General features: G+C 34.2%; 6 protein-coding genes and 1 long non-coding RNA gene across 8 annotated transcripts in view; 6 read left to right on the top strand and 1 right to left on the bottom strand.

Moving 5' to 3' along the window:
- Positions 1-337: 337 nt before the first annotated feature.
- Positions 338-1609, top strand: LOC132192905 (zinc metalloproteinase nas-14-like). Its single transcript, XM_059613123.1, has 5 exons — positions 338-492; positions 546-716; positions 931-1248; positions 1303-1436; positions 1489-1609. Exons 1-5 carry the CDS (start codon positions 375-377, stop codon positions 1579-1581), a joined length of 834 nt encoding a protein of 277 aa, XP_059469106.1. The 5' UTR covers positions 338-374; the 3' UTR covers positions 1582-1609.
- A 540-nt stretch (positions 1610-2149) lies between these two features.
- On the top strand, positions 2150-3805 carry LOC132192811 (zinc metalloproteinase nas-13-like). Of its 2 annotated transcripts, none has more exons than XM_059612974.1 (6): positions 2150-2260; positions 2322-2517; positions 2579-2752; positions 2804-3106; positions 3164-3297; positions 3348-3805. In XM_059612974.1, exons 3-6 carry the CDS (start codon positions 2656-2658, stop codon positions 3474-3476), a joined length of 663 nt encoding a protein of 220 aa, XP_059468957.1. In that variant the 5' UTR covers positions 2150-2260; positions 2322-2517; positions 2579-2655; the 3' UTR covers positions 3477-3805. The 2 variants fall into 2 exon arrangements, with proteins under 2 accessions (XP_059468957.1, XP_059468956.1); XM_059612973.1 differs by having other exon boundaries at positions 2322-2521.
- A 107-nt stretch (positions 3806-3912) lies between these two features.
- LOC132192979 (hatching enzyme 1.2-like) lies at positions 3913-5779 on the top strand. Its single transcript, XM_059613241.1, has 6 exons — positions 3913-4098; positions 4159-4304; positions 4357-4530; positions 4582-4884; positions 4938-5071; positions 5359-5779. Exons 2-6 carry the CDS (start codon positions 4166-4168, stop codon positions 5686-5688), a joined length of 1080 nt encoding a protein of 359 aa, XP_059469224.1. The 5' UTR covers positions 3913-4098; positions 4159-4165; the 3' UTR covers positions 5689-5779.
- A 436-nt stretch (positions 5780-6215) lies between these two features.
- The window catches only part of LOC132192981 (uncharacterized), a 32625-nt gene continuing 24182 nt past the window's right edge, over positions 6216-14658 (bottom strand). Inside the window, exons 3-4 of the long non-coding RNA XR_009441387.1 lie at positions 6666-6844; positions 6216-6582 (exon numbers count right to left, since the gene is read on the bottom strand). This is a non-coding gene — a long non-coding RNA (uncharacterized LOC132192981). The remainder of the gene's footprint in view (positions 6583-6665; positions 6845-14658) is intronic.
- LOC132192980 (zinc metalloproteinase nas-14-like) lies at positions 6436-8697 on the top strand. Its single transcript, XM_059613242.1, has 5 exons — positions 6436-6617; positions 6683-6853; positions 7288-7590; positions 8300-8433; positions 8484-8697. Exons 1-5 carry the CDS (start codon positions 6491-6493, stop codon positions 8583-8585), a joined length of 837 nt encoding a protein of 278 aa, XP_059469225.1. The 5' UTR covers positions 6436-6490; the 3' UTR covers positions 8586-8697.
- On the top strand, positions 10658-11964 carry LOC132192886 (zinc metalloproteinase nas-14-like). Its single transcript, XM_059613084.1, has 5 exons — positions 10658-10791; positions 10841-11029; positions 11280-11582; positions 11637-11770; positions 11822-11964. Exons 1-5 carry the CDS (start codon positions 10680-10682, stop codon positions 11927-11929), a joined length of 846 nt encoding a protein of 281 aa, XP_059469067.1. The 5' UTR covers positions 10658-10679; the 3' UTR covers positions 11930-11964.
- On the top strand, positions 12207-14050 carry LOC132192775 (uncharacterized). Its single transcript, XM_059612882.1, has 7 exons — positions 12207-12334; positions 12681-12815; positions 12862-13110; positions 13169-13204; positions 13262-13385; positions 13449-13621; positions 13699-14050. The coding sequence occupies exons 1-7, from the start codon at positions 12230-12232 to the stop codon at positions 13774-13776; spliced, it is 900 nt and encodes a 299-aa protein (XP_059468865.1). The 5' UTR covers positions 12207-12229; the 3' UTR covers positions 13777-14050.

The raw sequence follows: 14658 nt of genomic DNA, 5'->3' as shown, positions 1-14658 counted from the left end.
ATGTCTGAAAAAGATAATTTGAAATGTAAAAACCATTCATCATTAAACACTAACCAATTTGTAAGTGATGAGCTAATGAAACTCATTAAAAGAAATATTTGTTAAGTTTGACATTTCATTTAATGAGTCTTGCAATTTATAGAATACAAAGTTTTGCTTAACAAAGCGAGGACAATGACTTCTACAACCTATTCTACTTTTTAATCTCTCAGAGTCTTTATCCATATTCTTGTTGGACAATTAAATAAAATTACTTTTCTTTTATCAAAGACCGAGAGAATAAAATGAAGCTATACCGCCAAGAAATTTCTACTTTGTTCATTCTTCCCTACCGACACAAAAATCTCCTTTTTAACTTTGTTAAATTAGAGTCAATGATGTATTTGACATCAATTTCTATAGCCTTGGCATCATACCTTGGGTTAACTTTAGCCCACCCTCCTGACGTCATCAAACACACTTATCCCCCTGGACACGATCCGGAAGCAATTGGTCTTCAAATTAAAAATTAAAATGAAATGCTTTATTTATAATTTATTTTATAGCACGGGACATGGCTGCCTGGAGACCAGATCACGGCAGGCAGATTTGGACCCTGAGTGGACTTCGCGAGGGTGACATCATGGACGCGGCTCACACCTCCCGAAACGTAATTCGGGACCCGAACAAGCTTTGGTGGAATGGGATTGTTCCTTACGCGATTCAACCTGGACTCAGTAAAACAACATAAATATTAAATATTTTTAGCAAATTGAAAATTAACGCTCGAGGTGGATTTAATGAAAAATATTAACTCTATTTTGGAGTCAATTTTCTTTTCCTTTTTTTTTTTTTTTTTTAAATTTTCTCAATGATGGTAAGCCCAGTTTTTTTTGTCAAATTTTTTAGCAGTTGATAATTTCTGCAAAATAAACTTCTTTCCATTTTCAGCTGAGTACGAAAGGTTGCAGATCGTCCAAGGGATGAACCTCATCATGCAAGGGTCGTGCATCCGTTTCCGGCCCTACCGTTACACAGACCGCGATTATCTCTATCTTCGGTATGACGAGGTCGGATGCTGGTCGTACATCGGCCGTCAGGGCGGCGGTGGTCAGGTCGTCAGTTTGGCCAGGGGCGTCCCTGAAGGCACGTGTCTCTACCACGGCGTGGTGGCTCACGAATTGCTCCACGCTTTGGGATTTGAGCACCAACATAACGCTGTCAATAGGGACCAATACGTGTACATCCTTTATAATAACATTCGGCCAGGTGAAAAAATTTTATACATAATAAATTTCAGCTTGTAATTAGATATATTTCCAGGCGAAGAGTACAATTTCGTGAAGATTTCTGCAGAAAATTACACCGATTATGGGATCGCTTATGATTACGACAGCGTGATGCACTACGGAAGAACAGCCTTTTCTGGTAATGGTGGCGACACAATCGTGCCCTATGTGAGATTCAGTTTTAAATTATTGTGTACGGAAATTGATTTTCAATGTGCAGGATCCAAACGCCAAGACTGGCCAGCAGGAGTTTGTTTCTTATAGAGACTTCCAGAAATTGAACATAAGATACAACTGCGTCAATAACGGATAGCAAAAGTGGAAAAATAAATCAATATTTCTGCAAAAGAGAAAAATATTTATTTTACTTCAAAAATATCCTGAATAGAGAAATAATTTAGAGCATATTTAAGAGTAATTAAAAAAAATGGTTATCTTCCAGTTTTTTTTTTTAATTGAAGTAAATTAACTTTATTTTTACTGCATCACGAGAATTTATAAACGGTTTATTAAAGACTAATATTTCAGAATGAAAAATAAAGTATATAAATTTGGCTTGCCTTTTCGGGGTCGTTTATTGTTTCATTGGAAAACAACATTCTTGGTTGTTAAATTTATTAGTATTGTTACTATGGAAAAATTGTTCGGGAAAAAATTATGTTAAGTACTATTTACAATTTGCATCAATGAAATGTTCTCGTATATTAAGAATTATAATGCCTGCAATATACTGTGTATGAAACCCGCGCATCATTGATGCTTTGAAAATTGCATAACGCATATTTTCTGCAGGCGTTTGCATGACCACGACCACACCAATTAATGATAAATATCCACGTACAGCTGTTCGCTATCGTTATCATTTAAATTGCACGCCACTACTTTAACAGCGCCATTTCTTATCCCATACAATTAAATGCAAAATAATTATAAGTACAAGATATTTTATGATAAAGAAGTAGTTCTTTTATAATTAGTTTGTTGTCAGTAGAGTACGCAATTTTCTTTTAATTACTCCTCAGTTGAATTTATCTAAATTGCACTCATTTTCAGATACGATTGCAAGTACTTCAGTTGCATGGTCAGTCCACTTGTGAATTTGTGTCATCATAGTATTCCCAGAGTTTTTGAGATAGTCATGCATTTGACCGTTTATCTTCTCACCTTTCATGCTGCGATTTGCCTGGTAATTGCAACTCCAGCCATCGCCCACAAGACCACCTACCCACCTGATTACGACGCGGCCACGGTTTGTACGATCTATTTTTCTATCAGTATTTATAATAGTTCATTTAAAATTACTTTACAAGCACAAGCAATTTCCGATTGGAAACCGGGTAAAGGGACAAATGTGTGGGCTTTGAGTGGCCTGAGACAGGGGGACATCATGGACACGCCTGCCGGACATTCTAGAAACTCCATAAGAGACCCCGATTTCAAATGGAAAAACAAAACCATGCCCTACGTTTTCCAACACGGCTTCAGTGAGAATTCTTAAAGAATAGGAATAACTTACAAAATAATTATATAAAAAGTGCCGGAGGAGAAAATTGAAATAAAAAGAGGCATGGAGATGATAATGAATGGCTCCTGTTTTCGTTTTCGGCCCTACCGACACGGTGATGTCGATTTTGTAAATTTCGTCCATGACGAATCTGGTTGCTGGTCGTACCTAGGCCGAGTGGGCGGAGGACAAATGCTGAGTCTGCAAAGGGGCAACTGCATTCAGTCCGGAGTCGTCGCCCACGAGCTCCTGCACGCCATCGGGTTTGATCACCAGCATTGTGCAGTAAACAGGGACGACTATATTTTCATAAATTTCACCAATCTTGACATAGGTTTTGCTTTTAGAAATGAATATTTGTGCTGAAATTTTAATTTAAATAAAAAATTAGATGACTATGTAAATTTTGACAAAGTCAGTATGAGTGAGTACACGGACTTTGGCCTCGGATACGACTATGTCAGCATAATGCATTATGGAAGAACTGCTTTCTCTAAAAACGGAGAGGACACCATTGTTCCATATGTGAGTCGAATTTGATGCCGATTCTTCAATTCATCAATGCAATGTCGCAGGAAAAGTACGCTCGCATAGGACAGCAACGATTTGTTTCCGTAAATGACTTCAAAAAACTCAATCTGATGTACGAATGCGATCGTGATGACGATGACTTTAGCCGTAAAAAGGAAAAATGTCAAAACTGAGTTTCTGGAACTTCAGTGAAACTTTTCTAATAATCATGAATGATGATTTTCATTTTTGATTAAATTAATAATGCATTTAATCAATAAAAATAATTTAATGGATTAAATATTACACCGCCTTCAAGTAATAAATTATATTTAATTAATTTTATAATTTAAATTGTGTTGGACCAAATTTGGGCAGCGATTTCCCAAGTAATATGTCAATAAACATGCGTTGCAACTTAACAATCACTTTTAGGAACTATGCATTTGAAATTTTTTAATGTGTCGAGTTTTAATCTTTTATTTAATATAATTTTTTTATTACATATTTTATTGTTGTAAATTACTTAAAAATCATAACACTATTTTGACTTTAAGTTCTAGGTCTCAAAATATATTCCAAATCCGTTTTTTTTAAAGGCAATATTTATTCTTTATTTCATTAATATTTATTTTATTCAAAAGTCGATTTTAATTTAATTTCCTTACATTATTATCATTATTATATAACATAATATTTCTTATCATGAAAATTATCTGCAAGTATAAGTAATGAGGCGTTATAAAAGGGCGGCGTGGCTGTCAGCTAGTGACAGAAGTCCTGCGAATTTGATGACATCAGACTGTCACTTCAAAGGTAAATCCACAAGACTTTAATAGTTTAATATTCTCTTCCAATTAAAACTCTAAATTAAAGACGGACAATGAGAAATAGTTTAATGTTGCTACTTCTCCTGACGGCCCTTGGTTTTAGCCAAGCTGCATCTCCTGGGGTGGACAATTCGCCTCCCCAAATACATCACGGAGCAAACTACCCTCCAGATCATGACGAGAAAGTCATTCGTAAGTTTATGATATTTTTTCTCAAACTCCCATTGAATAAAAACAAAAACAGACGAACGGATTCGAAATTGGAATCCAAACCACGGCTCAAACATTTGGGAGTTGAGCGGATTAAAAGAGGGCGACATCATGGAGCCGAAACGGAATAAGGGCAAGAATGTGGTCAAGTCGAGGAAAATCAACTGGCCGAACGGAATTATTCCTTTCTCTCTCCAACCGGGAATGAGTAACTTATCATTTTTAAATTAAAATCATATTTTTTTATAATTTTTTTAAGACCAGGGGGAGAAAAAGGCCGTTCAAAGAGGGATGGACCTGGTATCCAAAAATTCTTGCATAAAATTTCGACCTTGGCGCTCTTCGGATAAGGACTTTGTGCACATCATGTACAATATGACCGGCTGCTGGGGCTACGTGGGGCGGCAGGGCGGAGGTCAAGTCATCAGTTTGCAGCGACACGCCTGTTTCATTCCAGGAACGGTTGCCCACGAACTCTTGCACGCCACCGGTTTCCATCACGAACAAAGCGCCCCAAACAGAGACGATTTCGTCTTTATCAATTACACCAATATTGAAAAAAGTTGAAATTTTATTAAATTTAAAAATATTTACTTGAATAATTTTAATTAATAGACAAAAAGCACCAGTTTGTCAAATACAACACTTCCTATGTGACGGATTATGGAGTTGGATACGATTATGACAGTTTGATGCACTACAGCAGAAAGGCCTTTTCCAAAAACGGAGAAGACACCATCATCCCTTATGTAATTTCTAGACTATTAGGAAAATTCTTTTTTATTCAAATTCACCTACAATCCATTCCGACAACACAAAAATAGATATTTATATATATATTTTTTTAAACAATCGAATAACAAAATAAGAATCGATTGAGATATTTCACGTAACAATGCCTTTTTGAAATATTTTTATAAACTTTTTAAATTTTTTTCAACTAAAAAGAAATTTAAAAATAAGAATATTTTGAACAGTCTGTATTTGAAAAATTCTCGAAGCAAACTAATTTTGATTTAACTCTTTTAATATATAGCAACCGGGAGTGGAGATTGGACAGAAGAGCCACGTCTCGGAAAAAGACTACGAGAAATTGAACTTCAAGTACTGCAACGCAACCGTGGCCGAGATGGAAAACGCAGATTTGACTACCGCCTCAAGCAGACCAACGGCCGGACCGCGCCCGGGCACGGTAGTAAAACCGGACAGCAGACCACCTAGCAACAACAACAATAGGCCGAGCGGAGGAAACAGGCCTGGTGGCTCAGGAGGAAGTCGACCACCGGGAAATAACAGCGGAGGCAGCAACAGACCTAGTGGAGCGTATCCAGGTGGCAGGCCGCCCAACAGAAGACCAAACCAATAATTATGCAGAAATACCATGAATCATTTTGAAAAAATGTGACACATTTTTGAAAAACATGAAACGAGAGATAAAAATTAAAAATAAAAGTTGACAGCTCGCTGAAAAACGACGCCTTTTATTTCCTAAAATATACAATATCTAAAGGCATTTTCAGCGCATAAAATGTTGAAACAATATGTTAATTTTTTATTTTAAATATTTCCAGTTCTAACAATACAGTAGACAATAACTTTTTGAAAACGAATTAAAAATACTTGAATAGTTTTAGAAAATAATGGAATAACAGAACTATTAGTTCTTCTTTAAAAAAATTTCATGGCGAGTCTCCTCATGTTCTGTGTAAGGCAAATAAGATATTTTGCAGCATAATGTCTTAAAATTTTTGTGCAGATATGTAGAGCAATATTTTTATGCAAAGAAAAATTATTTTATTTAAAAAAAATCCAGTACAATAAAACATTCAATTTAACTACATAGTAGCTCATTTAAAATCTAATTTTTACAGTATCCTGAGTAAATTATTTAATTTTCAGATCGTAAAAAATTATTGATTTTCTTTTAAAACATTTTGCAATTATATCTTATTTTTGATGCAGTTTTCCTAAAAACTTTATTATTTATTTTATTATATATAATTTTTGTCCGATATCTTTGAAAATTATGGAAAATAATCACCAAGAAGTTGTTTGCGCTGGAAATAATTAAGTCTTATCAAGGTAAAAATGCTATAAACGAGCATGACTGCAATTCACTGCAAAGGGAACGCTTGTCGAGAAGACTAGGAGTAAATTTCCTTTTGAAAATGTTGCTTATTTGCTGCCTTTTTCTCAACATCATGGTACGATGCACCTTTTCCCAAGGAATTAACTATTTGCCGCCGATCCACCACGGAGCCTATTATCCCGACGAATACGACCACGACCAAGTCAGTAAGTAGCTGTTATGAAAAATTAATAATTTATAAATTCTGTACTCACTTTGAGATGAATTTCAGCCAATGATCTGATGAGCTGGCACCCATATGACGTTGGCCACCCGTGGGAGTTGAGCGGTTTGTTGGAGGGTGACATCATGGAGTCGCCTGAGAAGGGTAGAAACGTGATTCGCTCAAAGGAAGCAAGCTGGCCTGGCGGCGTCATCCCTTACGTGATGCAACCTGGAATGAGTAAATTCACAGCATTTTAAAAGAGAAAAATAATTAATTACAAGAATTATCAAAAAAAAATTATGTTTTATGCTTAAAGATAAATCTTTTTCAGTTCTCTAAGTTCAAAACATTTCATGACCTATGAAAATTTACACCCCCCATATAATGCAATGGAAGATAGTCTTCATTTCAAAATCTCTAAATTTATGATTAAAACCGAAATGATGCAACATCTGGATATAAAAATTTATTAATTCAATGTTCAAATGTTTTAGGGAAAAGATGAATTGCCACATTTTTAATTTTTTTTTTTTTTTTTGATGATTTATGGTGTGAATTTTCATTCTAGACTTTGAAACGTCGATCATGAAAGTTGGTCTAATTCCAGAAATATTAATAAAAAAAATTTACTGTAGAGGAATTTGAATCGATTTTCTAAAATTAATTTGAAGCGCAAGATGAACGTCAGGCCGTGGACAGGGGTATGGAGCTGGTGTGTCAGGGTTCATGCATCACTTTCCGCCCCTATCAAGAGGGTGACAAGGACTACATAGTAATTCTCTACAACATGACCGGTTGCTGGAGTTACGTTGGTCGACAGGGTGGAGGCCAGGTGGTCAGTCTGCATCGTGGGGGTTGCTACCACCCCGGAACGGTGGCTCACGAATTTCTGCATGCGACCGGATTTTACCATCAGCAGAGCGCCGCTGACAGAGATGGCTACGTCTACATTGATTTCGATAACATCGAAGAAGGTAAAAAAAGAAGTATTTAAAAAAAAAACGTAATAAGATTTAATATTAAATTTTAAACTAAAAAAAAACACTTAATATGACTTAAAGATCCAATACAATTTTTTTTTATCTAATTATAATAACAGTTCCACAGTGCCGGTCAACAACAAATCAGTTAAGTTTCAGTGATGATTGGGCCTTCACGTTACGTACAGTTTATCAAGAAAAATAAAATAACTTTTACCTAAATAAAAATAAAAACTTACTAAACTCTCCATATTTTCAAAAGTTCAGGTCTCAAAGTAATCAATTTTATAAAATGCTTGTTCAAATAAAATGCAAAAGTTGTGAAATTGCTGAGTTTTCCGAGCAGCAATGAAAAATGGCTTCCGTTAGGGAAATAAATTAATCAAAATTTCGCAGCAAAATAATTTTCTGGTAAATATTTCAATTGTTAAAACAGGAATTACACCTGGATTTTCAAGGTATATTAATTTTGAAGGTTTCCAGATCCTTTAAGTAAATTCTAAAGTGCAGTCTAAAAATTAACTTCATCAAAAACTACATTTTAGACTTTCCAAAACAGGCATAGGCAACCTGCCTTACAAAAACGTACGGAACATTGCGTAAAAGTTTTAAAATTATCATAATAAATGTGTGGTTCTTGTTATTGGAATTAATATTGAAAATAGCAATGTTTTATTGAAACTGTTCACTTGCTTTTTCAAAGGTCATGAGCACAACTTTGACAAGAAATCTCCGGCGGAAGTGACTGACTTTGGCGTTGGCTACGATTATTCAAGTGTTATGCATTACAGCAGAACGGCCTTTTCTAAAAACGGAGAGGACACCATCATTCCATTTGTAAAAATGGTCACAATTTTCTGTTAAAGAATTACTAGTTTTAATTACAGGAACCGGGAGCACAAATTGGACAGCGAGAGAAAGTATCAAAAAAGGACTTTTTGAAACTGAATCGGAAGTACAAATGCAAAAAACGTCCGGCAGCTCGTTGATTTTTTCAGACAATGGATCATTGAAACATTTTGGAAATGAATTGAACTAAAAATGCTGTATTGTTTATTCCCAAATAAATGAAATTTCACCACGAGCCATTCCTATTTTCCAAAAACAAAATCCTGCCAACAAAGCATTCGCGATGAGCGTCAGCGATGACATTGGTTCGCTCGGTTGTGTTTCTAAACACAATTTTTGGCATTGAAATTGACAGTTGGAATTTATGGTCTGTAGCCAACGTCAAGAGCAATTCTCCGAAACCCAATAATTATTGCTTACTAAGCGGACGTTCGTCAATGCTGCAGGAAAAATAATGTTGCTCAAAACACCATAAAAATGTTGCAATGTGGCAGTTCGATTCTCGCTAGTGGAAGGTTGAAAAATATCTATTGTTCAAAATTCTATGGAATTACCAGTGGAAAAGTAGGGAAAATGAAGAATTTCGATTGTTCAAATTTCAAATTGTATGGAATTACCCGTGAAAGTGGAAAATGAAAAAAATTTTTATTGTTCAAATTGTATGGAATTACTAGTGAAAAAGGAAAATGAAAAGTAGCCCAACGTTTTTAACATTCATTACTACTCTGTCATTATCAGCGAAAAATAAAAATGATTTTACTATTCCATATTACTTTGGAATCATTCGAGAAAATTTTTGTGATTGCAATGAAAATAAATTATTTATGGGTTTTTTTATCCACTGGATAAACGTAATCTTAATCTACTTTGTATGTATAAGTATGAAGAAAAATGAAACTCATGCGTCTTTTTATATCTAGGATTTAACCAATATCTCAAATATTTTTTAATCTAAACTTTAACCATATTTTATAAGAAAAATTATAATTAATTGACTTCTACTTTTGATAAAAGAAGAACAACAAATACTGGAGCCTAGCTGAAAATAAATTTGCATTTACTAAAGTTTTATTATGCCCATGGAAAATCAGAGCAGAAAAATTGGCGTCCTTGCCTTTATTACACAGGTTCAATGTCCGCACAGATGAACCCAAGGCCACAATCAGCGAATTTTCATTCGGTATTTCAAAATTAATCAAATTAATGTTTGAAAATAGGAAATTTAGCGACATACAAAAAGTTCAATCTCGTATAAGCTAATTATTATTTAGCAATTAAGCATGATCTTTAAGAGGTCATTTTTTTTAATAAAGTTGTATTTGTGAATTAATTAAAACAAATTTTTTTATCTCAATATATTAAGTTTTTGAGCTAAGAAACGTGAATTTATATTTTGCAAGATAAAATACAACCGATTCTGACGGAAATTTAACATGAGAAAATTTATTGTCCTTGCATGGGTTGTGAAAGTTGTAATCGGCAAAAAAATTAATGCAAATTTTTGTTGGAATTTAAATTTTTCTATTCATCACCAAATATTTTGAGTAAAAAATATGAAATTCTAATAATGACAATTCAATTGATTAATGAGCTGTAGCCAGAAACTCATTGGTGTATGTCGATCACGTCTCAATCAAAATTTTTGTCATCATGGATTTTTTTCATAATGTGTTTGGGAGAGATTTTTGCTAATATTTTTAGTATTTAAAAATGTTTTTTAAATTTTTTTCCTATGGTTGGGATGATTGGAATAATTCTACACTATTAGCTATATAATAGACTATTGACAAAAATATGATAAGATGAATTTATATCAAATTAATATATTATTGTATATTTTAATTTGAAATTATTTCGCCTCACTTCAACTTTGGGTCTCCTTGTCTCTTTTAATCATTATAATTTTTTTTTAAACCTATTTGTTATAATGTTCTACATTTTGGTAAAGGTGGTTGATTTCAATATTTTTGTAATTTTAATATGAATATGAAAGAAATAAATTAATAACCTAGAAAAGTACATAACAATGGAGATTGTCTTGTGCATAGTTTTCATAATTTGAATTTTATCTATCGCAACTAAAATGCTCTGTGTGTGAAATTATCAGTACTGAATAATAACAATAATTGTCCCTTCACGACTTTAGCACTGCTATCGCTACAAAACCGCTATAAATGAGGAATAAGACAAGTGTTGGCTTAAAGGGCAGAAAACCACTTGCGGAGCGAGAAAAAATGACCGTCTCATTATTCACACTCTCATTTCTGCTTGGCTTGGTTGCAGCACAACTCCCTCCTATCCACCACGGTTGGTACTACCCTGATGACTACGACCACGAGGCCGTCAGTAAGTCTTTTATTGTATTAAGGTTTAAATAATTAAAAAAAAAAATCAGCAAATGACTTAATGGACTGGCACCCTGACGATGTGGGCAACCAGTGGGAGCTGAGTGGTCTCAAGGAGGGTGACATTATGGAGCTGCCAGATGAGTACGATGAGAACCACAGGGGGCGAAATGTGGTCCGATCAAACAAGATCAACTGGCCTAACGGCGTCATACCTTTCATTCTCCAACCAGGAATGAGTATGTACAAAAAATTTTGATAAAATTTTTAACAAAATCAATTATTAAATAATATATTTTTAATTTTTAACATCAAATCAGGATAAACTTTATATTTTAAGTAATAACGCGATTGAAAAATATGTTACCTTCATCGCCACAAGTTCAACTTTTTGAAGTGAAATTCTTAGCCACTTTCAAGAATAAAAATTATATTGAATGTGGTTATTGTGGTTTTTGAAACTATAATGCGAAATTGCCATTTTTGCAGATAAGGGCGAGAAAAGGGCCGTGCAAAAAGGCATGGATTGGATCACGCAGAATTCGTGCATCAGGTTCCGACCCTACAGAGACGGTGATCCGGACTACGTTCACATCATGTACAACCTGACCGGCTGCTGGGGTCACGTCGGGCGATTGGGAGGAGGGCAGGTCATCAGTTTGCAAAGACACGCGTGTTTCATCCCGGGCACCGTTGCTCACGAACTTCTACACGCCACGGGTTTTCACCACCAGCAAAGTGCATCGGACAGAGACGAATATGTGCATATCAATTTCACCAATGTTAAACCTGGTGCGAGTATTAAAATTTTTAATAAACTTCAACTAAAATAAAAATCATAAATAGGTAAAGAGCACCAGTTTGTGAAATACAGCGCTAGAGAAGTTACTGATTTTGGAGTTGGTTACGACTATTCAAGCCTGATGCACTACAGCCGAACTGCATTTTCCAAGAATGGACAGGACACCATCATCCCATACGTATTCTTTTTTAATTCGCAAGTTGTATATTTTTATTTGATTTTGGTACAGGAGCCTGGTGTTGAAATAGGGCAGAAAAGGTTCATCTCTAATAAGGATATCGAGAAACTCAACCGGAAATACAAATGCAAGAAGCAAAGAAGCGCAAGGAGTCTTTAAAGCAGTGATTGTCCATGAATAAAAAACCATTGAAGCAGTCAATATATTATTTTACATTTACTTGCTCAATTGCAAATACAAAATACCAAAATTTCTTCAACGAATTTTTTAAAAATGGATTTTTGAAGTATAAAATTTTCCTTTTGATATAAAATTGATCAAAGTTGTCCAGGATTTTGCAGGAAATCGTTGTTTTCATATTGCAGAATCCAGGATGCCAATGTTTTTATTTTATATTTCAATATTTTGGCAATAAAATCAATGGAAAGCCAAAACATATTAAATTTGGCAGGAAATGTGATGAATCAGTGGAGGAGAAACGATTATAAAAGGCGGCACCTCATCTCCATTGATTCAGAAGCAAGAACAATGCAAGCCTGTGTGTTGAGCCTTTTTGCCGTAGCGGTAAGAATATCTACATGGATTACAATAATATAATTACAATTTTTAATTAAAATTTATGAATGTAAAAAAAGTAATAATTAAATATTATATTTTGAAAGAAAGAGGAAAAAATTTCAAATTCAATATGACAAATTAAAAATTTTTTCCAAACAAATCACACTACCAATCGTGAAATAGGTTGTGAGATTAGAAACATGCACGCATGTATCAAAAAGTGTCTAAGGTACTTTTATTTCAAACTTGAGAAAATGAATTAAAATTCATTATTTCTAAAGTAATATCTTTTAAAACCGACTGTTTAACGCTTTCTTGATTCTCATTATAATGAAATCTAATTTTTCAAAAGCTGGCAATCTGCGCTTTATCAGTTTTTGATACGGCAGCGCAAGATACTACTACTACTACTACTACTGTGGTCAAAACCACCGGTAAACCCACAAAACCTACAAAGCCGCCAAAATGCGACGCAGGAAATTACAAGGTTGTTTGGTATATAAAAGACTGGAAATTTCAATTTTTTTTCCCAGAATTTTTTTCAGGGAAAAAGCCCGTGCTGCAAAACACCTCCAGGTGCATTTTTTGTGTACAACAAGACGGACAAGTCCAGCACGTCCGACGCAGCCGCCGCCAAGTATTGCGGAACTAACGAAGGTAGTTTAACGGCGGCTTTCAATATCTTGACTTTGAACAAGTACCAGAAAGTGGATGCGAAGAATGGACAAAACAACACCGTTAACCTGACTACCACATTTTTTAAAAACATCGCAAAAGATGCCGTAATCAATTATATTTGAAAATCAGAAACAACCTCTCCTCTTTTATCAATAATTTCAGTGTGCCGTTAATTGCTACCTCCAGTTTAAAAATGCTGTAAAAATCAGTTAAAGTCCATGAATTCCACAATAATATGTGTTTACTTTTCTAAAGAGTGATGCAAATGGAACATTGGACGTGTCAGCGGTAGCTCAAATATTCCTCAAATACCAAAATTCAACCTACTGGATCGGTGCTTTGACTAATGTTTTCCTAGCTTGCAACTCGATTATTACCCGTATGTACACACGCTTGACAATGCTACTAAAAAATTTATATTTCCCTCTAAAAAATATTTCAGAATTATCTTTGCCCACTAACTTGACAGATAGCAAAAAAAGGCCATGCTTTTTCGATGCTTACCTGACGGCCCAATGCGTCAACTTGCTTTCTATTGTGGTATTTAAAAATTTGGCTGCCGATTATGTTAATAAAAATAATAATTTCGTCAGTCTTGCCCTCCTGAAGCTAGAGGTGAATTTTCTTTCTTTTTACAAATATAAGGTTATAATGAGTAAATTATGATAAATTAACAAATTCATTTCTTAAAGATAACACAACGGGCAGTTGTAAGACCTTGTGGCCTGAATTCGATTACTGCGGTAAATCTCTCTTCTCTAGCTTTATAAGCTCAGCTCCATCTTCACTCGCAATGGACGATAAAGTGAGGGAAATGGAGATGAAATTCGTCAACTGAAAGGCTTCCCGTGCAGAATTTTTTGCATTAACAGACGACTGGCTATGGAACTGAACATGACTTCAACAAAGTTTACAAAAACATATATAGAAATAAAAGACATTAGAGTCCTTTATTATTTAATATATTTTTTCACAATGTATGGTTATTATTACGCGTTTTGTTTAAAAAATTGAATTATATTTGTGGGGAAAGAATAAATTTCATTTGCAACTAAATAAATTCGGCATAAAATTATTTTCTACTACTCCTAATAATTCTTATTATGTGAATTGCTTAATTTTTTTTCTTGCATGAGGTATTCAATGAAAAAGAGCTATTTAAACATTAATTCAGTGGTAAATGTTTAATTTTTTAAGTCACACTACCGATATCAACATGCAAGAGAATGGTGAATGACATTGAGAAATAAATTGATTACATATTGAAAGCCCTGATGTGAAATTTGCTACCCTAATAATATATCTGTGGCTTGGATTTTAGTAAGGGTCAGAATTAAATTTATAGAAGCGTAGAATTCCTTGAAAGAATAGATAATCAGATAGCTTCAAATGTGCCACGCTTCTAGCCCGGATTATAATTTTAAAAGGTTCTTATTTAAAATTACAATTTATACAACCTAGCTTAAGTAAGTTTTTAACCTCCTCAAAGTTAAGCTGGAATAAATTTAATGTGCATATGTTATATATTTTCAAGAACAAATATCTTTTTGTGAAATGATTTTCAGTTGAAATTCTATGATTTTTATTCCTAGTATTTTCAGTTTCCTCATTGCTTGTAATGCCTCATTGTAGGAATTTCCAATTTAGTGGGG

This window comes from Neocloeon triangulifer, unplaced genomic scaffold, assembly GCF_031216515.1.
Source record: "Neocloeon triangulifer isolate White Clay Creek 2 clone unplaced genomic scaffold, ASM3121651v1 ptg000003l, whole genome shotgun sequence".
NCBI classification, from domain to species: domain Eukaryota; kingdom Metazoa; phylum Arthropoda; class Insecta; order Ephemeroptera; family Baetidae; genus Neocloeon; species Neocloeon triangulifer.
Note: the sequence above shows the minus strand (reverse complement) of the source record. Positions and strands in the feature narration are given on the sequence as shown.

Bases quoted from the DNA above. Each gene is read 5' to 3' on its own strand.
- LOC132192905 (XM_059613123.1), top strand. From the start codon at position 375: ATGATGTATTTGACATCAATTTCTATAGCCTTGGCATCATACCTTGGG. The intron at 717-930 runs GTAAAACAACAT...TTCCATTTTCAG, and splicing joins CGCGATTCAACCTGGACTCA to CTGAGTACGAAAGGTTGCAG. The intron at 1,437-1,488 runs GTGAGATTCAGT...TTCAATGTGCAG, and splicing joins GCGACACAATCGTGCCCTAT to GATCCAAACGCCAAGACTGG.
- LOC132192811 (XM_059612973.1), top strand. From the start codon at position 2,347: ATGGTCAGTCCACTTGTGAATTTGTGTCATCATAGTATTCCCAGAGTT. The intron at 2,753-2,803 runs GTGAGAATTCTT...TTATATAAAAAG, and splicing joins CGTTTTCCAACACGGCTTCA to TGCCGGAGGAGAAAATTGAA. The intron at 3,107-3,163 runs GTTTTGCTTTTA...ATAAAAAATTAG, and splicing joins TTTCACCAATCTTGACATAG to ATGACTATGTAAATTTTGAC.
- LOC132192979 (XM_059613241.1), top strand. From the start codon at position 4,166: ATGAGAAATAGTTTAATGTTGCTACTTCTCCTGACGGCCCTTGGTTTT. The intron at 4,885-4,937 runs GTTGAAATTTTA...TTTAATTAATAG, and splicing joins TTACACCAATATTGAAAAAA to ACAAAAAGCACCAGTTTGTC. The intron at 5,072-5,358 runs GTAATTTCTAGA...TTTAATATATAG, and splicing joins AAGACACCATCATCCCTTAT to CAACCGGGAGTGGAGATTGG.
- LOC132192980 (XM_059613242.1), top strand. From the start codon at position 6,491: ATGTTGCTTATTTGCTGCCTTTTTCTCAACATCATGGTACGATGCACC. The intron at 6,854-7,287 runs GTAAATTCACAG...ATTAATTTGAAG, and splicing joins CGTGATGCAACCTGGAATGA to CGCAAGATGAACGTCAGGCC. The intron at 8,434-8,483 runs GTAAAAATGGTC...TTTTAATTACAG, and splicing joins AGGACACCATCATTCCATTT to GAACCGGGAGCACAAATTGG.
- LOC132192886 (XM_059613084.1), top strand. From the start codon at position 10,680: ATGACCGTCTCATTATTCACACTCTCATTTCTGCTTGGCTTGGTTGCA. The intron at 11,030-11,279 runs GTATGTACAAAA...CCATTTTTGCAG, and splicing joins CATTCTCCAACCAGGAATGA to ATAAGGGCGAGAAAAGGGCC. The intron at 11,771-11,821 runs GTATTCTTTTTT...ATTTTGGTACAG, and splicing joins AGGACACCATCATCCCATAC to GAGCCTGGTGTTGAAATAGG.
- LOC132192775 (XM_059612882.1), top strand. From the start codon at position 12,230: ATGAATCAGTGGAGGAGAAACGATTATAAAAGGCGGCACCTCATCTCC. The intron at 12,816-12,861 runs GTTGTTTGGTAT...TTTTTTTCCCAG, and splicing joins GCGACGCAGGAAATTACAAG to AATTTTTTTCAGGGAAAAAG. The intron at 13,205-13,261 runs GTAAAAATCAGT...ACTTTTCTAAAG, and splicing joins ACCTCCAGTTTAAAAATGCT to AGTGATGCAAATGGAACATT.